Raw genomic sequence first — 22,251 nt, 5'->3', positions numbered from 1 at the left:
AAAATTCTTTTATTTTAATTACTTGGTTTTTTGTTCATGATGAAAATAGTTAAATAGTTTGGTTCACCGAATTAGCCTTAACTTATTAACAGCCACTGGATTATGGCGGAAAAAAAACTCTTTTGCAAACTAAATACCGCAAACGTTACAATTAATTGTCAAATTTAAATAATCAGCAGCAATATCCGTTAATTTATTATTCTGATTTGGAACCTTGTCAAAATTAATTTTGATATTGACATATTCCATTGCCACCTATCTTCATTATACCCCACTTTCAAGCAGCATAGATAATGTTATATTGATTTTCCAGGAGCACCCGCCTTTGCATCATTTCCGCACTTCCATAGAGGTGATGACATTCTACGGACGCAAATAACTGGTCTGAACCCAGATTCAGACATGCATGAATCCTATTTAGACATTCATCCGACACTAGGAATCGCTTTGAGTGGAAAATCTAGGTGAGATAATATTAACAGTGTACATAACTTAGTAATATAATAATAATTAAACTTATAGTATAAATATAAATTTTAAAAATGTTAACGAATATTAAGAAATTAAACATTTTGTTTTATGTGAATATATACGCAAGGTATCAATTTTAAACCATTTTGAAATTATAACGGATTTAACGGTCGAAAATTATGCAACAACTACACGTGTGCAGTTGCATTAGATATGAAGCGGTCGTATTTTGGATAAATCGTTATAAATATAAATAAAACCTTACCATACTAACACTATTTTTTAGTTTCAATGTTTGTTATATAATATATATTTTTTGTTTTTAGTCTACAACTGAACATTCAAGTCCAAAAATCAAACGCATTTGGAGCTCTCGGCTTTTTGAAACAAGGCATAGTGTTGCCCATTGCATGGATTGAAATGGTAATTTTGAAGTTTATACATTAATTATATTTTTAGACACAAAAATTTACGCATAAAATTATTAAATTTTATACTCTTAGAATTTCTTTGTATGATGTATATACTAAATAATATTTTGTTTTTTTTTTTGTTATTATAGTCAGTGGAAGAGTTACCAAAGAGTCTGCAGTCGCTTGTATACCATGGAACGTATTCCACAGCGGCGGCTCAGCTCGGTCTAACAGTGTTTTGCTTAATAACACTAACAGTATCATCTTTATGTCTGTTCGTAATGATCGTAAGGAGGAGAAGAAAACCCTGCGCCACACTGAAGATAATACCAGTTGATACTGAATTAAAGCCTCAGTTATAGTTATTACCATTAAGATTTTAATTGAAATTATTTCGATGCAAAGGACGATTAAGGTAAGCAATCATCTGCTTACGGCGTCACATAAAGATCGTCAAAACCAGCAACAATATGACATGACAGATTTGACAGTTAATTATAGTCAAATCAACTATTACCAATAAATTTTGATACTTTTAACAATACAGGTATGCAAAGGTTGGAATACGTAATTTTATACTGTGTTATAGATTTGTATGGATCTCTCTGAAATTTTAAATTAACAATACAGATAATAAACACGTATCTTAATCAGCTGATACTGGTAAAGAAAGATCTGGAAACTTTGACTTGTGACTGCGAGTCCAAGAGCTGTCATAATTATTCTTTATTTGAATGAAGATTTTTATTAAAAGATAAATAAAACTTCTAAGAGTGAGCACTTTGCTTGACGGTCTATTGATACGAATACAACCCATATTGGTTGCTGTTGAGTGATATTTAAAATGATATAATAACATATTTTGTAATGGTAGTGATGGCAAATGACAATAAACCATTTGGTACTCGTTTTTTAAATTAACGTATTTATCGATCACGTGATATTTGTCCAGTTTCAATACTGGAAGGGAAAAAAGCATGTATATTTTTTAAGATGTTAACACAGTTTTCTATGCAAGAAAATAAAGTTTTATAGGGTTTTAAAGGAGATAAATCCTGAATGTTACGGTAGGTCCGTCCATCGATGGTGAGATTTTTCGATATAAATTGTGAAAGAAATATTTCATCAAAAAACTATGCACCTAACACTATCTACATTATATAATATATTGTAATAATGGCCGAATTACTAATAAATAATAACAATACGAATAACTTTTACGAAAAATCAACTTACTTTTACTGGTGTGGTTAATTCTCTGCCCGTAACTTAAATTAAATGTAGTTTAATTTTTTTATAACAGTTATCGTAATGTTACCAGTCGCTGTCACTTGCCTTAATCAAAGACAATTAACAGTACAAATTGTTGTATTTTAAATATAATGAAAAAAATTGAATAACATTTTTTTTAATTAATTGTATACTAGATTTAAGTAAATAACGGCTGTTAAATGAATTTACAATTAAACAGATAAAAAATGGTAAATAAATTTCTGTTTAATTATATGTGAAAAGGATAGTTTTCCTTATTTTAAGGACTTATTTCTTAATACCATTGCCTTCATAGCTTTTTACAAGCACTTCAGGTAATCTTTAAAAAATAATTGTCAACTGCTATGAGAAATTAACGTAAATCTTATAAGGTACATCGTTATTTTTTTTTGTATAGAATCTATCAAAGCTATCAATCTTTATTTTTCGTCAAAATGTTACGAACTTTTTATTAATTTTAAATGTTACCAACAAGAATAATAACTTTTTATTGTATAAGTTTGTATAGATTTTGTATAAATTTAATTAAAATTTCTTTAACAATATTTGTAACAAAGTTATGTGTTTCTTAAATATTTAATTGTATAAAATATTAACTCATATTTTTACACTATAACAGCGGTTTGGGTACGATGACGTAAGTGTAAGAATAGTTTTTATAAAATTATCTTTTATTGTTGTTAAAATATTTCTAAGCTGCGAGAAACAAAGCCAGTTCACTTTTATTAAAAAAAAAATACTGTGACATTCCATAAAACGTGAAAAAATGTTAAAATTTTGTATCTATGTATTTATTTTGAAAAACAAAAGAAAGTTTTGTATAAATAAACTATAAGATTACGGTTTGTTTTTTTTACTAAATATTAACATTATATATAACATTTTAATATATGGACAGGAACCACAGATATTTTAGTATTTCCCTTCTTCGTTCATTTATTTAATAAATACTCAAAACTACATTTAAACTTTCTCTTAAGAAATTTGAATAATGAGAACCTTTAACATCTTAAAAAACACAAACATTAAGTCAAAGAGGTTATAACTTTAAAGTCCATTCTGCTATAAATCCCAATATTTTTTCTTTTGCCATTTTTTTTTTTATTCTATTTAAATCCAACAGACCCCCAGGACTCTAACAGTAAAACTCTATTTAGTATCATAGAGAGCTGAGATGGCCCAGTGGTTAAAGCGCGTGCATCTTAACCGATGATTGCGGGTTCAAACCCAAGCAAGCACCACTATATATATGTGCTTAATTTGTGTTTTCAATTCATCTCGTGCTCGGCGGTGAAGGAAAACATCGTGAGGAAACCTTCGTGTGTCTAATTAAATCGAAATTCTGCCACAGGTGAATTCCACCAACCCGCATTGCAACAGCGTGGGGGAATATGTTCCAAACCCTCTCCTTAATGGAAGAGGAGGCCTTATCTTAGCAGTGGGAAATGTACAGGCCGTTACTTTACTTTTTTTACTTTAGTATCATAGATCATAAGGCATTTTCTGACTCGCACAACCACTCTGTGGAACCAACTTTACTTTTGAGTACGTATACCATATACGACATTGGAGTCTACCTTTCTTAAAGGCCCACAACGCAGTGAGCATAAGCTCGTTTCCCACCAATACCTTAAAAAAAAATGACACGTCAATGACAATGACCCTCCTTTTCACCTCTACTGTAAAAATCTGTCTCAATATATTAAAAATTTAATTTGTAAAAATCCATACTCATATTTATAATAAGTTTATATTTAATTAAGTGTCAATAACCATAAAATAAATTACAAATTGCTATAACTAAGTCCAAGTACATTAAATGCTTTTCAAGATAACCTTTGCTGATGAAGCTGATGATCTTAAATAAATGATACAAGTCATCATAACACAAGCTACTTTTTTTTTTAATTATAACATATGATAGTGGAAATATACGTGCAAAAACAGAAGGTATTCTTATTTTAAGTCAAGCAAGACCACAATTTATAGAATATGTCTGTGAAATAGTACTTTCTATGCATGAAATAAATCTCGTAAGAACTCGTTTACTGAAAATAATTTAAATAATGATGAGAACTGCCCTTTGAGAAGCTGTTGAGTATCTAAAACCATACACAATACAACTGAACATATGTTGGTATTTTTAAGTAAATATTAATTAGGTTTGGCACATATTGGGGGGAGAAAAGATAAGTCAAGTATGCCATAAATAACGAATGAGTAACATACAAATTTCATTGATTCTTAATAGGCTATTTGACAGGTGTTTAAAATCCAGCTTAGATTATTTAGTAAAGGTAGTATTTAGTAAGGTTAAAGAACCCGTTAGAAGTTGACTTTTTTACTTCTAGTACATATTCGCCGAAAAATATCATATTAAAAATTCCATATTTAAATAAGCCGCGAAAACGCTACTTGGACAACATGGAGCTGCAATGGGGTCGGTGACGTCAGTTGCCTGTATTTTAATTTGAGATACATATCGTAGGCAAGCAAGGTAAACAAGCAAGTGAGTTCATCATATGCATAAGTGATAAATATTTAAAAATATGCATTTTTATTTATGGAATTTTGAATAAATTAAGTATTATGTTCAACGTCCGTTTATAAATAACCATTTTTAAACTCATAGTATTACATACTAATTACAATAATTGACATTTTGTTTTTCACATTGTCAAATAGCCTATTATGTTATGAAACAAATCGCAATTTATACCACTTGCTGGTTACAAGTCAGTAACAAAAATTAAAAGTTATTCTGTTTAAGGAGGTATGTCTGTCCGAATTATTAAATAAATTTTGTGATATTTCATCTAATATGCACGATAAAATTATTCTTTATACCCAAAAGCACCCGGGAATAATGTAAATTTCTATGATTTTTTTTTAGAATAGGGAACATGTAAATATAATATTTATGAAAATGTTGCTATTAAAATGTTAAAAATATTTAAAAGAGCAGCCAGTGACCCTTCTTTTATATATTATAAGGTTTATATTTGACATAATGTTGTTTTTTAACAATAATTACGAATTAAAGTAACTTGAAACGGAACTTATTTCAAAACAATAATTAGCGTGCACTGACCTCACTCCTGTTATGACTACTTATTTGAGGTTATAGTTGTAAAAAAAGTTAACATTGAAATAAAAATGAATTGCGTATTTCGAATAAAATGGAAGTCGGTTTTGTCAAAGCAGACTCCTGACTCCTCTTTTCAGCTTGAAAACACTTTTTTCTCAATTTTGTGTCAATATTGTTGTAGTAGATGAACGCATTAACACAAAACATACTTACGGCATCAATACGGCGTTTTTCGGATTATCGAGTCAATTTTTACAAAAAAGTATCTCAAAAGTCGGTAAAATGCACAAGTACAAAAAGACGGATTAAAACCAATGATCGGAGAAAATTTATACGGTTTGTATCGCAATTGAATTAATGCTGCTATAGAATAATTTATAACAATGATTTAAACAGATATTAATTTATATCTGTATATATTTATTTAAAGAATTATTATTAATATTTCTTATGTTAATTGAATATAATATAGAGCACTCAATAGTTTTCACTAAGCTTACGAAACCTTAGTATATGTGTAGAGCAAACTTAATAGAATTGTATATTTTTAATCTGTTGAATTATTCCCCACCATAAACAAAATTTTGACAATTGACAGTCAGTCTGTCCATAAACAAAACCTAGCCTTTCTCAGTTTGAGTTTGAACATGGCGGTCGGTAAAAATAAAGGCCTATCGAAAGGCGGTAAAAAGGGAGTTAAAAAGAAGATGTAAGTTGATAATAAACTTACAATTTATCATTTCAAACGCTTACCTTATCGTTTTAATTGCGATATTGCTGCAAAGAGTTGTGATGTTCGAAATAATTGTGGATGAAAGTGTGTCTCGTGTCAGATCTACAAGCTAAGCTTAATGTATCTTTTTAATGTAATATATCATATGTAATATATGCATTCGTCTCTTGCTTATTAAGCTTTCTTAGTTTCCAGTATTGTACTTGTTCATAATTCATGTGTTTGGAGTAAGTGTTAAAGGTTAACTTTTAATCATTTTTCATTTCCAGTGTAGATCCATTCACAAGGAAGGATTGGTACGATGTCAAAGCGCCGTCGATGTTCACTAAGAGACTAGTGGGTACCACACTGGTCAACCGTACCCAGGTATGTAATCTTCATTTATAACCTCTCAACATAAAATTATAGTCAACTAGGAAAAAAAAACTAATTATTTCGTTACTATGCATAAAATATATATCTTTTAGAGGTATACAGTGGACTTGCATATATATACAACAGTTTAAGACCTAAAATTAATGTCTATATTTGTTTCAAAGAATTTCAGCAATGTAAAATATTACTTTAATACCACATGGTTTTATGCATGTGTTCAATATTTCACTTGTCTTATTTACTATGCATTTTTAAACTGTTCAATTCATACAAAAATTAATTTATTATCGAGTACTTGTATAAAAATACAATAAATAACAATTAGTGTAAACAACAATTAGGTATAAGATAACAGAATTTTCAACAAGCCATAGTTTCACTAAGTGTAATCCTTCAACTTATATATTATTTATTTGTAATTCGACCATGTGGTGCTTTGTGTGTGCAATGCACAGTATCATGCATCCCTAATATATAAAGCATTAAACTTGGTACTAGAACTTATCTCACATTCCCTAAAATATTTAACTTTAACTGGGAACTAGTTATATTCCCTTGTAAATAATTAAAAGTGCAGTATTTCCTTTTGAATTATATTATTAAGATATTAAAATCAAATAAAAATGATTTTGTATAGTTACATTGTTAAGGTGTGATAAAAATATACTAAATGATGATCTACCTAGCTCGCAATGACACAAAACTGATGAAAAAGTTTGTTCCCTTTTGATTTTTCACTGAATCTTATTAATATATGAATTGTTATTGAAAACTTTGTGAACATTTTAACTGAAGTCGTTGAATATTCGCAGGGAACAAAAATCGCCTCTGAAGGTCTGAAGGGCCGTGTCTTTGAAGTCTCCCTGGCTGATCTTCAGGCAGACACTGACGCGGAAAGGTGAGAGATCGCATTGTATGTAGTAATTAAATATTGTATTTGTATTACAATGTATATGCATAACTTTAAAAGAACTACAATGTTTGATATGGCAGCTAGTTGCCCAATCTCTAGACAATAAAATAAGCATAGAATTGATACTTGTGGACTTCCCAGGCAGGATAAATTACATACATATAGAATTGTAATTAACTAACATGACTGTATTTTTGAATGGAGACAAGAGTAACTATTGAGTTTCTTGCTGGTTCTTCTCGAGAACTAGAACTTACTTTCCAAACTGTTGGTAGCTGCACTTAATTGTTAACTGACGATTCAATACTGCTCATAAAAGCCTACTTGAATAAAGTGTTTTTTGATTTCTTGCTCACCTTGTATAGTTTAGTTGTCAGTCATGGTTTTAAGTAAAACCAATTCTAGATTATTTCATATCATATTTTACTAAATTAAGTCAATTGGCTTAATGGTTTAAACGGCGAACGGACGGACGGACAGGTGCTTTAGCATTTACAAGATCATTATAGATGTGTATTAATTTCAGGTCTTTCCGTAAATTCCGTCTGATCGCTGAGGATGTGCAGGGACGCAATGTGCTCTGCAATTTCCATGGTATGGACCTCACCACTGACAAGCTCAGGTTTGTATATTTTTAGGTTAATTATCCCGTCACAATAATATTCATTACTTACATATAATTTTGTACTAGTTAAAACTTCTATGTTCTAGTATATGTACTAGCATCTTAACTAATAATGCACAAGACGAAGCTGTTTTTGGCTATGTTGAATTCTTAATATGAAATACTCAGATTTCGATTTTCGTTTATATCTAATTTACTAATACTATTGCTATATAATTATTTAAATACTAGCAATTAATGTAGACTTAAAAAGCTTTTTCATTTTTTTTGATATGATTTGTTGAGTTAAGTTTTATTTTTATCTAATGTTCAGTTACACCGTGGCACTAAAATACTCAGTGTTATTAGAAATGTTTTGAATTGAATTTGTGCCTTTTCAAAGTTCTTTGATGTAATACTCTCTTAGAGTAAATCTCTTTGGTCACATGATCACAAAACAATATGATCGACTCATAAAGTTAAATGTTTTAAAGAAAAGTATTTGTTAGGGAATAAACTTACTAACTTATGTATGATGTACTTAATGTTCACTAAATTCACAATAAATGTACATCATCTTCATGTGTGTTATTGCAGTCCAGCTATATAATAGCGATCATCGCTTTTATATCGTTACAAACTGCAAATATTATCTGCTGCCACATGATAAAGTGCCCTTACAGCTCATCTGTTAAGGCCCTTCTTGTCGTTGCTACATATTTATATGTGATACATTATATACTCATATATGGCCTTATTTATTTATTCTTATCGAAAGCAATTGTTTGACAGATGGATGGTCAAGAAATGGCAGACACTGGTTGAAGCCAGCATTGACGTGAAGACCACTGATGGCTACCTCCTGCGTGTGTTCTGCATTGGTTTCACCAACAAGGACTCGCTCAGCCAGCGCAAGACTTGCTATGCTCAGCACACTCAGGTATAATATAATAAAAACACTAGTAACTATAAGTGTAAGTATAATAGGATATAGTACGACACAACTGAGATGTCGCATCGGCAAAATTCGTAAAACCAATCACATCCGAATTAAGTACGCTATCCCAAATTATCAATATTTATTTCTCACGCGAATATGATCTTTACACAAACGTAATAACTTCTAATATCATATGACCTAATATATTCGTCAATTTGACGCGTCGATGTATATGCAGTAATCGGTTTTATTTTCATTCCATTACATTTTCCGATGCTACATCTAATTTGTATCTTACTATACCTATGTTGATGTTAACCTATTTTCAGTGCATACATGATAACTTATTCCATTCTACTCCTTTTACAATAAAGTTTTTTTTAAATATATCATTGCCAAAACTTTATATAATAGTACTTAATTGATGCCTGATTGAGGTTATACACATGGTGATATACAAAGAATCCCATTGTTATACTTGTTGCAATTATTAATTTTAATCACTTTTATTAGCAAAAATTAATAATAAATTGCAGTCCAGCTATATGAGGATGTTCAATCGCCTTTATATCGTTACAAACTGCAAATATCATTGCTTCCACACAATAATACGCCTTACTATTCATTAATACTAGGTTTTTTGTGTCGTTGCTACATTCCAATCTATATTAGATTTGTTAGTTCAAACCCTCTTAGTAGTTAAGGATAATTAGTAATGTATAAAACTACATATAATACTTATTACAGGTACGTGCGATCAGAAAGAAGATGTGCGAAATCATCACCCGTGACGTGGCGAGCTCTGAACTCAGGGAAGTCGTTAACAAGCTGATCCCTGACTCCATCGCTAAGGACATTGAAAAGGCCTGCCATAGCATCTACCCATTAAGAGATGTCTGCATCCGGAAGGTTGGTTTAATGATCTCATAAATGTAGATCTAAAGTTAAATTATCAAAAACCTACTTTCTAAATCTAATTCAAGTTTTAAAAACAAAAAATGTCTATTGTTCAATACTCAATAAGAATTGCAGGATATAATTATAATGCATTTTGTGTTGTATGTACTAAACATACAACACAAAATGCTGTGATGCAAATTGTTGGTTATTTACATTTTAATGAATTTGTTTTTTTTTTTAATCGTTTTCTTACTTAGCTTTCATATCTACTCAATATTGATCCTGTCATATAACAGTACAAAAGAAAATATCAAAATGTATTGGCATAGTCAAGATCTGATTTCTTCTGATCTTTCTCATCTTTAATGTATAATATCTTTCTTTAATATGAATAATAAACTTGAATTAACAAGAAAATATTAGGTAACATATAAATAATTTACAATGATGACACACCTAGCTCGCAATGATACATTACATGATGAAAACTCATGTTCCCTTTTGATTTACCGCTGAAAATTAATTCACTCAAATCTCAAACAATTGTCAGCCTCCAGTGTTAAACACAAGTGACAATTCCAGGTGAAAGTTCTCAAGAGGCCACGTTTCGAAATCGCCAAGCTGATGGAACTCCACGGTGAGGGCGGTGGCGGCAAGCGCGGTGAGGTCGGTGACAAGTCTGAACGCCCCGAAGGCTACGAACCGCCCGTACAAGAGAGTGTATAAGTCTAATATACGTTAAAAAACTGACTTTTGGTGTTTTTATTTTTCGTTATCTTTTAAATCCTTTAAAGCGAAATCATTGGCTTAGTTTACAACTTATACAGACCATTTTATGATAATATATCTATCTACTTACTCGAAATATTCAGATCTATACACATAGCCTTTTCAATGCAATGTAGGAAAATAGATAACGCTTTTCATGAGACTTGTTAATTACAGCAAAAGTGCTACACTACTAAGAGTTAATGAGTTAATGTCTTTATTTGTAAAACATGACTAGTTTACTACTTATTTCCACTTAAAAATTTCATTCAAAAAGCCATTTTTTCGCAAATCCTTAGTGAATATCATAGGTTAATCTTGGCCCCCATCATGGTACTGATATTAAGTGGTCAAGCAAAGACAATGGTAAAATTTATACTCTTAATGGACACTATATTTTTAAAGCATAGAACTAGTAACACTAGTAGCATTATTTAAAAAACGGAAGTTTGTATTTTCTTGCGACCATTCCATGCGGTTATAATTTACTCTATTTTTAATTGGGCATAAGTAACACTACAAAGTTTACTTAATTATTCTATCGTAGCATCACAGAATTTGGATATCTACTTTTAAATCGTATACTAATATAATTTTTGAAGTTGATGATTGACTATTTCATAACTAACAAAGCATGTATAAATTTTTATAAATAAAAAAAAACCGCCTTCAAAAATGAACTAAAAAGAAAAAAATAATCAGTTACATCCATATCCAATTTACGATTTTTTAATCACCTCTCAAAGTCGGTGCCAACATTGCTAATATAGGTACATAATACATACATACAAACCTAAATCTATTTATTGTATAGATGACATCATTAGACAAACCTTACTATCGATACAAATTGAATGATTTCAATATAGGAATTTATTTACTTTGTTGGCACCGCCTTCAAAAGGTGATTAAAAAATCGTAAATTGGATATGGATGTAACTGATTATTTTTTTCTTTTTAGTTCATTTTTGAAGGCGGTTTTTTTTTTATTTATAAAAATTTATTTACTGCTTTTCAGTGTTGTTTTGTTATTTATAATTACAATTGGTAGTGTTTGTCATTCACTTTAATGCCGTTAATCATTGAGGAGTTCTCCTGGTAGTCCACCATCAGCTAGACTTCATCATAGGCATGTTTACTAACATCAATTGCTTGACGACTATCTTAAAGAAATAGAACTAAGCCCGTAAAATAGTTACTTACTAATAGGTTCTGATTACTAGTTGTGGTCTTCATCATCAGTTCTACTTCATTAAATGTCACTTTTCGTGAGCATATGACCAAGGCACTTTGAATAAAACCGAAATCACTATACGTGTGCCTATAAAATTTGAGGAGTTCCCTCGATTTCTCCAGGATCCCATCATCAGATCCTGATCTCCTGACAATGGGACCACCTGTAAAACATGCCCTTTCAAACAAAAAAAGAATTGTCAAAATCGGCCCTGCCATCTTCGAGTAATTCGGTAACATACATAAAAAAAAAGGCCCCGACGAATTGAGAACCTCCTCCTTTTTTTGAAGTCGGTTAAAAAACGAAATAGGTTGGTTAAAAACAATAAAAACATTTTTCGCAGAATTGCTGACATCCTGGTTTGACCAAATGTCTTGTTTGTTTTACAAAAAACATACTAAATGCAATTTAAATCTCGACTAAATTAACATTACTCGTTCAAAACTACTTAAAGGAAATATTTATAAGTTTTTATGATAAATCCTTTTTTGTTCGTCTGTGGGAAGAAAAAGCTTCGTAACTGATCTAATTAGCCGCCAAACAGTATGCTAATGACATGTAAACAATGTTTAATTGATGATATGACTAGTAATTATGACATTTAACATGTCGATTTACAAGAAGAAAGAAGGCTAAAGAAATAAAACAACATGTATAAATCAAATACAATTATTATCACAATGGTGAAAACAATTGTAGTATAGAATTAATTGACAGTTGACAACCGTTTACACTCTCAAGGTCAGTAGAACTAAGGCTGTACTAAATGGTCAAATTTAAATTTAAAAAATCGTTAATGTTTACATTAAACAATCCGAATCAAATAATTTTTAAGGTATTATATTATTTAGTTATTATATAGTTGGATCTTATGATGATAGGTTTTCTAGCCGGTCGGCCATAACGTGCGGCCATTACGCGAGCGTTGCGATGGAATTAATTCATAGTACAAAACAGCCGCAACAAAATCAATTGTTTTATTCCTATTATATTGTTTCATATAAATGAAGACATTCTATTTCAATATACTACACATTTACTATCAGTGCAGCAGTGTGAAGTCAGGGCGGGTTGCTAGTTATGACGAGATAAGAGGTACCCAACTATAATTTCGGTACCTCATTATAATTACTAGAAAGACGTGTGAGTTGATAAGATGTTATTTTATGATAGTCAATGCAGTACCGAAATTCGATTGTACCTGACAGATCGCACAGCCCGATATCTTTACTGATTACTGAATAATCCGCACTAACACCTCAATTATTATTCATTAATAAATATATTTTATTTATTATTAAAACTTTAGAGGTCAATAATCTAGTTGCCTGTAAGAATTATGCCATTAAGAAACTACTTTCAAAAAAATATATATACATGTGTATTATGAATATTATGTTTATAATTTATCTCGAGCTCGGCGGTGAAGGAAAACATCGTGAGAAAACCTGCATGTGTCTTATTTAACAGAAATTCTGCCACGTGTGTATTCCACCAACCCGCATTGGAATATGTTCCAAACCTTCGCCTCAAAAGGGAGATGAGGCCTTAGCCCAGCAGTGGTAAATTTCGGAGCTGTTTTTGTTTGATGTTGTTGTATGAACATCCTTGCCATAACCAGGCTAAACAGCTGAATTTAATGTGAAGATATTTGGGTATGAAAAGAGGCTGAACTCCAATGATAAATATATAGGATTTTTATGCCTCCTATCTAACGACCGAACCCTAAAACGCGAACGGAGCCTCGGGCGACAACCCTGAACCTGTGACGGGTGAACAAAATCTAATATTACACGTAGTACATTGTTTCATTCAAAAATACTCATGATGCTGTTAGAGCTACTCATAATTATATTGTATTGTTGTACTGCACGACTTGTATATTGTGTCTTTTAATTGCTTCTAGTGACCAGGCCCATACAATTGAGGAAATTAAAAGTGCGCAAGAAAATTAAAATAAGTAATCATTATATTATATCACTACAAAGTTTGAAACAAAGTCGCTTTGTCCCTATATTCCTTTGTATGCCTAAATCTTTGAAACTGCACAACATATTTTGATGAGGTTTTCTTTACTAGATAGAGTGATTCACGAGGAAGGTTTTTGTATATAACAAATGGACAAAAGACAATGTAGTAAAGAAATACTGATAATTTTAGAGATTTCTAAAAATATCTCGTGTTAACACTTGTGGGTTTTCAGAAATAAAACACTTAACACACTCTCAATTTTATATACTCGTGCAGCGTAACGTTATACAGGTATATTTTGAAAAAAACAGAATGGCGTCTCTATTGGCGCGTCCTATCTCATTTAATAAAATAGTCGGAAGTCAGTTGACGAACTAGTGAGGTTAAATTATTGTTAATTTAATAAACATGACGAATAACGTAATTATAAATAATAAATTATAATAATAATAAAGTATAGGTAAATAAATCAGGATATAATATATTATTGAGAGTTGTTATTATATGCCTCCTCAGCTGGGTGCCTATGTTCCACTTGTTAACATTCGGCCATCCTGTGTGGGCTGCGTCCCGCGGCCCGTATTCTGGTCTTCACTGGCCAACCCGTAGTCCTGAAAGTAATTTTATGGCAGTAACTAGTTGTCTTAAAATGTAAACTCTGCTAACCTAAGATAAATGTAGAGGCCAATCACACAGTGGTCATTATAAAATAGACTTGTTCACACAGCCGTCTCTAGAAATTAAGACATGATCACACAGATGTCTCGTAAATTAAATATTTGATCACACAGTCTTCCTTATTTATCAACCCAGACTTGATCACATAGCTGTCCTTTCCACAGACTTGATCACAAAGCTGTCCTTATTCACTTAGATTTGATCACATAGCTATCCTAATTTTAAACAGACTTGGTCACATAGCTGTCTTTTCCACAGACCTTATCACAAAGCTGTCCTTATTCACACAGACTTGATCACACAGATGTCCTTATTTATACAGACTTGATCACACAGCTGTCCTTATTTATACACACTTGATAAATTGGTTTGTTTAAAATTGTTCTTATATGTATGAGTAATAGACTATTCATTGTACATAAGATTATAAAAATAATAATCTTTACATATTTCACTAATTTCTTTTAATTCAAGCATTATTTCTGTAAGAATCAATGTGTACATATTTTATTGGAGATTATATATAAATAAAAGTTTAAAAGTATGGTATGTAATAATTTTAATATAATTTAGTTTTCATTCAATTGTAAATTACAATAGACTTTATATTCCTAGTAGGTATAATAACTAATTTGATTCGTATGACTAAAAGTAGAAGCAGTGATACAGAAATAAAGAATCAAACATTTGTAACAATTAGCTTTCAAGAAGATCAATTAGATCATCTCTGTCTACTTCTCGGTCACTACTTGAACTGTCATCTTCAGACAAGGTTGGTTTGTAAGGTCGGAGGGTCTCTCCACGAACTACTGCACTAAACTTCCTATATCCCTTCATACCCTTTATACTTGAGATAGTGTATCTGTCTAACGAGCACTCCGCTTTGCACACTCTGTAGGGACCTGAGTATAACCCGTTAAGTTTCTTAGTAACACCAGTCACGGCATCCCTAGCTACACCTCCTTTCCAAAGAACCAATTGACCTACGGTATACTTAATACACTGTTTATGTTTTTTGTCGAATTGTTTTTTCATGATGGTCATATTTTTGTCAATACGAAGTTTTGCAGTTTCCCTATTAGCCTGTAGTTCATCAAATTGACTTTCAAAGGTTGAAGCCGCGTCTGAAGGGAATGACGGATAACGAGAGTTTTTGTGGCCAAACATAAGATTAAAGGGTGAAAAGCCGGTTGTCGCGTTAGGTGTGTTATTGATTCCCCACACGACGTCGTCCAGCTTATTGTCCCATGTACATTCATCTTCTGACATAGTGTTTAGACCGTTCAGCAAAGTACGGTTTACACGTTCAACTTGACCATTTGAACGAGGGCTAGCTATTGCGTTTAAAGTATGTTTAAATTGAGTTTCTTCGGCGAATTGCTTAAAATACCTACTTGTAAAAGCTTTCCCCCTATCCGTTATAATTCTTGTTGGGTAACCAAACTGGATAATTATTTCTTTTAACAAACGGATAGTCTCAATTGAACTACAATTTTTAGAAGGTCGGGCGAACACAAATTTGGTAAAAGCGTCTATCACTACCAAAACATAAGTATTCCCTTTCCGAGTTTTAGCAAAAGGACCCAAATGGTCAGCGTGCAACGTGTGCATGGGTATAGCTGGCTTGTTAATTGGGTGTAGTTCACCTTCCAACTTACCATGATTACCTTTGTTAAATGCACATTGCAGACAACTGTTTACATATTTTCTTATGAATCTCGTCATTCCTTCAAACCAGAACTGAGACTTAATGGATCGTTCACATTTTTCGAATCCGGGATGACCTATTTGATCGTGAAGTTTTTGTAATAGACCGTATTTTGCTAATTTTGGGATAACAAAACGATTACCAGCGACTGTTTTTCTAAAAAGCAAGTTATCTTTGATAGTGTAGTTTGCAATTAAGTTAGGGTCAGGATTGTCACGGAGTCTAGAAAGAATGTTTTGAATATTATCATCTTGTACCTGAAGAGTTATTAACCAATCTGAATTATCAATCATGAGTATTGTGTTAGTTACCGGGTTTCTACTAAGGGCGTCTACATGCCTCATACGTTCGCCTGGCCTATACTCTATCTCTAGATCAAATTCTTGTATTGTAAGCCACCAACGAGCTATTCTCGGAATTAAGTTTCACTAGGGTAGTTCTAAGTGCTGAACAGTCGGTTACTATTTTAACTTTAATGCCTGTAAGATAAATTCTGAAACGTTTAAGAGATTCAACAACGGCCAGTGTTTCTAGTTCATAACTATGATAGTGCCTCTCTTCTTTACTTAGGGTTACGCCCTACTGAAATAAGCTATAGGTTTTAAACTACCATCTGCTTGGTATTGCATTAAAATTCCGCCTAAACCAACCTTACTAGCATCACAATGTAACTCAGTTTTTGCGTTACAGTTGTAAATGCCTAACACAGGCCTTTCAATCAACCGTCGCTTAAGGGTTTGAAACGAATTTTCTTGGTCAGCACCCCAATTCCACTTTACATCTTTTTTTGTAAGTTGAGTAAGAGGACGTGCAATCTGCGCGAAATTTTGAACAAACTTCCGAAAATATGATGTTAAACCGATAAATTGTCTAATCTCATGTACATTGCGCGGCCGGTTATATTGTGCAACACATTTTATCTTAGCACAGCCCGGTTGTATTGTACCAGCTGATATTTCGTGGCCTAGGTAAGTGGCAGTACGTTTTAAGAAAGAACATTTACCAAGATTTAATTTTAAATTGGCCTGTGTTAATAATTGTAAAACTTTTTCTAATAGTACTAATCCTTCTTCTACCGTTTTTGTAGGCAACATTACGTCATCAAGATACAGAGCAACGTTTTGATCGACTCTGCCTAGTGTCATCTGTATTAAACGAGAAAATACAGCTGGGGCATTTGCGAGGCCAAAGGGCATTTTCAAAAATTCATATTGACCGGATGGTGTTACGAATGCAGTCTTAGTTATCGAGTATTCATGAATACCTACTTGGTAATAACCTTGGGCGAGATCAAGGGTTGTAAAAAAGAATTGCCCCGATAGCTTATTGACTTGATCTTCTATATGTGGCAAAGGATATCGATCTTTTATAGTGTTAGCATTTAATGCCCTATAATCGACACAAAGCCTATAGTCTCCTGTTTTTTTTTTACTAGAACTATAGGGCTAGCATACTCAGACATAGATTCCCTAATAATACCCGCGTCTAGTAAATCCCTAATTTTTGCATTTACGATTTCATTTTCTTTGTGTCATAACCTATACGGCTTGCAACAAATTGGTTGGTCATTTATTGTACGGATGTGCATTTTTATGAGATCAGTACAACCTAAATCTTTTGTAGTTCTAGCGAATGAATTAGTATACTTATTTAACAGAATTAGCAGCTGCTTATTTTCGTAATCACTAAGCGGTCCCGTCTCTATTTCGGATAAGTTAATACGTAAGCTATTGGTATTTGAATTGTCTATAGCTAGGGTCGTATAATCGCGCGTGCATGTAGGTATTGTTGCTATCTCAGCCCTAGCTACAAGCCTATTTGCTTCCCATATTACATCAGTATCACCCAAATTTACAATTTTTAAATGACAGTGACATGATTTAATAATAGCAGAGGGTATAAAGTATGCAATATTACCTAACTGTACCCAAACCGTATTAGTTAGAAATGTGTGTTCCCTTTCATTACATTTGTTATAGTCGACATATACTTCCACATAAAGCTGAGTTTGCTTAGGTATTTTAACATTGTGCTTTAAATAAACCGGAAACTTTACAAGAAAATCAGTAGAGTCTAATTTTATATTTTCAAACAAGTCTTGAACCACCTGACTTTGAACAAAACGTACAGAAGAAGCTGTTGTTACTAGACTGACATTATTACTATTAATCATAGTTTGACCAATCAATAAATCGATATCCACCGTTATATAATTAACTAGTTCGACTATTCCATACAGTATTGTATTATCTATTAAGATGCTTAAGTAACTTGAACCGAGTGAATTTACACATGCTCCTCCAAAACCTTGCATAACAGTAGTACTAGGCTCGATTTTAATTTGTAATCTTTTGGCTTGTGATATACAGAGAATATTAATTTTACTGCCTGTGTCTATAAATGCTCTAAGCTGATGTCCATTAACTATTACAGTTCTTTTATAAAGATCGGCATAAATATCGTAGGTAATGTGCATTACTCGACTAACCTTTTGTGGTTGCTGCCGCAAAGTGCTAGCGCTCCCACCGCCAAACCAGCACGCCGCCGTTGTATGTCCACGGCGCCAACAGCTCTCGCAACGCTGCTGCTGCCTGCAGTCTCGGGCCTCATGACCCGCCCGACGGCACACGTAGCATAACTTCGGTTGGAGCTGATGAGTCGACGTAGAAACGGGTTTGTTATTGCTGGTACCTCTTCTCCATGTTGATTGTCGCGTTGCATTTGAATCAACCCGTTGAAAGTTCTCTAGCGAAGATAAGTAGCCATAGTATAGTTGTTCAGGTGTATCACAACTATATGCCTTAGCATTAGCCCTTAATTCTTGAGGCAACCTCCGTATTATACACGAAATTGCATCCCCGCCGACGATACTGCATTTCTTCAGTAATGATAATTTTTCGTGATAATACTTCGTCATAGTTTCTTTATCTTCTTTCTTTCTTGCCAACATGCGTTCTAATTTGTCTACGTATTCTGTCGATCGTGGAAATGCAACCATCAGCATCTCCTTCCATTCGCCCCAAGAGAGAGAATAATTTTCAAGGTCGTCGTACCATTCTCGAGCAGAGCCTCGCAACCGTTATTGCATAATAAATGTTCGATCGGTTTGATTCCATCCGTAGATGTCGCCTAGCTGGTCGATTTTGTGAAGCCATCCAATAATGTTATTGTTGGTATCTTCTGGTCTGAATTTCGGGATGACTTCAGCGTCACAGGGTGCAACGTGACGTTTTTTGCGTATGTTTTCCTTACATGTGTCATTAGAGAAAAAAAAATCACTATTTTCTTCTTCAGTTGAACTTGAATCGCTATTTTTTCGTTTACGTATCCCCAAGCCATTTACGTATGGTCCAGACATTTTTAACACTATCCCACTTCTGAGATGTTAATACTTGTGGGTTTTCAGAAATAAAACACTTAACACACTCTCAATTTTATATACTCGTGCAGCGTAACGTTATACAGGTATATTTTGAAAAAAACAGAATGGCGTCTCTATTGGCGCGTCCTATCTCATTTAATAAAATAGTCGGAAGTCAGTTGACGAACTAGTGAGGTTAAATTATTGTTAATTTAATAAACATGACGAATAACGTAATTATAAATAATAAATTATAATAATAATAAAGTATAGGTAAATAAATCAGGATATAATATATTATTGAGAGTTGTTATTATATGCCTCCTCAGCTGGGTGCCTATGTTCCACTTGTTAACACTCGTAAATAAACACACTTCCGTCTAATGACATAAAACTATGAACTTTATGTAGGTATTAGTATTGCACCCGTGAGAAGCCAGGTACGCTAGTAAGTCATAAATGACATATAAATCACAAGCGCGCTGCCTTGGCTTTTCACGGGTACTTGATGTGTATCGATATATTATGATCAAATTACATAATATAATTATAAATTGTAGCCTTTGTGTTACGTGATGTATACCTGTGTTACTGTAAAATTTCATGCAAATCCTTCCAGTAGTTTTTTCGTGAAGTTACAAACATAACTGTAGCATTAATCATATTTGTAAGACTCATATGTAAAATTATTTCATTGTGAAAGATAGCTCATAACTGTGTGACACATAAAGATTTAAATATTAGTAATGGTATCAAGACGAGGTCAAATTTTGTTCAGTTCGCACGTAATTCAGAATCGGTGATATATTTTTAAAAATATACATTTGGATGTGTAACAATATTTATAACCTGTATTAAATTTTCAAGGTCATTAACATTTGTCTGAATAAGGTTTATTAATAAATATTTTTTTGCTAAATTTTAACAGATAAGCTATAAGTCTACTTTAAAAGATACATAAAAAAATATACATGCTATCACGTACTTTTACGTAGGTATATCGTTTTATGATTCATCATTGTTGATCTAAGATTTAGCAATGTTATATAAATGTTAATATACGATAATTTAGATGACAACATCATTTTTGACGTTTTGAAAACCGTATCCATAATTCGTTGAATGTTATAAAAGAAGAAGTTAAAGATACAGATTATAAATCGATTTTACAGGATGCCATACTCTTTTGAAGTTATAGGTACTTACTCTGATTAATGAATAGCCAAGTTTGACATCTTTTATTTGACAACTAGTATTTTACTTTGTTTTCCAGCAGTTGACCCAATAACATGTCCTCAGGTTCTCTTTACCCTGGGAACTCCTCTTGCTTAGAGGCCCACAACGGGGGACCAACCGTCGAGGCGTCATGGTAGCAAGCGATCCCGTGATGTGGGCTCCTCACCCCTTAGGCGCCGGAGTGGGTACCGCTGGTTTTTTATCGGGTATTCCCGCGCCTTCAGCACGTGCGAGTCTCACATACCCACCCTCCCATCTACTATCACTTTTTTTTTAAACGAAATTGGGTCGAAATTCTCGGGAAAGTATTGTTAAGGCCGCCATTAATTCCTTCATAGACTAAATCTAATCAGGAAATTTCAACTTATGCTTTCACGAGAGCTATTATCTTATTCATTTCATTTTTCATGTAAAAAAATATTCGAAGTCACTTTTTAGTTGGCTTAGGAACACTAAACCGTTAAATGTGTCCCTGGCCTTGCTTAATAATGTCTTATCTTATCTACCCGAAATTTCCTGAAGTCTGGCACCATTAAAGCAGCTTTTTATATATGTGAAACACGACGACATCCTTTACAATTTTATTTATTTTATGCAATATACTGTCATAGACACAAAATATATCAAAGAACAAAAATGATAGGCCTCTTGCTTTATTAATTACGTACTAAATCCATCAACTCCGGTTCGGAATGTTACTATATTCTTTCTTATTACAAAAAATCATATTTGATTCATCAGTAATATTTATTTTAATGATCATTATGAGTGTCCTTGCTGTTATGACCATCCTTGCTATTATTGAGAGTTCATAGTGATGTAAGGAGCGTTGGCCCATTATATCCCCATCCAGTATTAGAAAAACAATTTTAAACTCGGAAACCGAAAAGGTAAATAGGGAATCAAACAAACTGTTTGTAATATCCGTTTTTAAAAATTTAAAGCCATTTCTAGTGCACCATATTAAAAAAATACTCAGTATAATACAGTAAAATATTAATTCGACCACATTTCCCACTGTCGAGCCGAACTCAAATGGCTCCCTATCCGCCAACGCAGGGATTTACGGCTACTGCGTACTCTTTTTTCTATTCTTTTTGACCCTCTTGCCCCTGATTACTTAAAAGATAAATTCAAATTTCTTCCAAGCTGTCAGATTATGGAATAAACTTCCGGTAGAAATTAGAAAGGATCCTACTAAGGCATTCTTCAAGCGTCGTTTACAGGATCATCTTATTAAAAACCTCTCTTAATTTTCTCTTTTTTTCTCACTACGCTGTGTTGTGTATGTGTATTCTTATGCATATATACAATATTTTATCTATGTTCTTGTTTTATTATTATTACTATCGTATTTATTATAAAATTTATTGTTACCGCCTTCATGACTTTCTGTTTGGCCTAAAGGTTTACTGGTAGAGAATGCCTTCAGGCATTAAGTCCGCCTTTTGTCACAACTTATGTTGTTGGTCAATAAAGAATTTAAATAAAAAAAAAATACATTTGTAAAATATGTTAAAACGCCTTGTCTGTTACTATCATTAATAAAAGGAAGGCTGGTTTACATTACGTCTCGAAATATACTG

The 22,251-nt window shown here is 32.5% G+C and overlaps 2 protein-coding genes across 2 annotated transcripts in view; both read left to right on the top strand.

Moving 5' to 3' along the window:
- LOC124541952 (scavenger receptor class B member 1-like) overlaps positions 1 to 3,001 on the top strand; it is a 36,477-nt gene extending 33,476 nt beyond the window's left edge. Inside the window, exons 10-12 of the mRNA XM_047119890.1 lie at positions 314 to 464; positions 798 to 894; positions 1,034 to 3,001. Of these exons, the coding sequence (XP_046975846.1) occupies positions 314 to 464; positions 798 to 894; positions 1,034 to 1,246 (461 nt within the window). The 3' untranslated portion in view covers positions 1,247 to 3,001. The remainder of the gene's footprint in view (positions 1 to 313; positions 465 to 797; positions 895 to 1,033) is intronic.
- Positions 3,002 to 5,803: 2,802 nt separating this feature from the next.
- LOC124541960 (40S ribosomal protein S3a) lies at positions 5,804 to 10,459 on the top strand. The gene is made up of 7 exons (XM_047119899.1): positions 5,804 to 5,953; positions 6,247 to 6,343; positions 7,165 to 7,250; positions 7,792 to 7,887; positions 8,662 to 8,809; positions 9,557 to 9,718; positions 10,292 to 10,459. The coding sequence occupies exons 1-7, from the start codon at positions 5,892 to 5,894 to the stop codon at positions 10,433 to 10,435; spliced, it is 795 nt and encodes a 264-aa protein (XP_046975855.1). The 5' UTR covers positions 5,804 to 5,891; the 3' UTR covers positions 10,436 to 10,459.
- The last annotated feature ends 11,792 nt before the right edge of the window (positions 10,460 to 22,251 follow it).

Source organism: Vanessa cardui, chromosome 29, assembly GCF_905220365.1.
Source record: "Vanessa cardui chromosome 29, ilVanCard2.1, whole genome shotgun sequence".
Lineage (NCBI taxonomy): Eukaryota > Metazoa > Arthropoda > Insecta > Lepidoptera > Nymphalidae > Vanessa > Vanessa cardui.
Note: the sequence above shows the minus strand (reverse complement) of the source record. Positions and strands in the feature narration are given on the sequence as shown.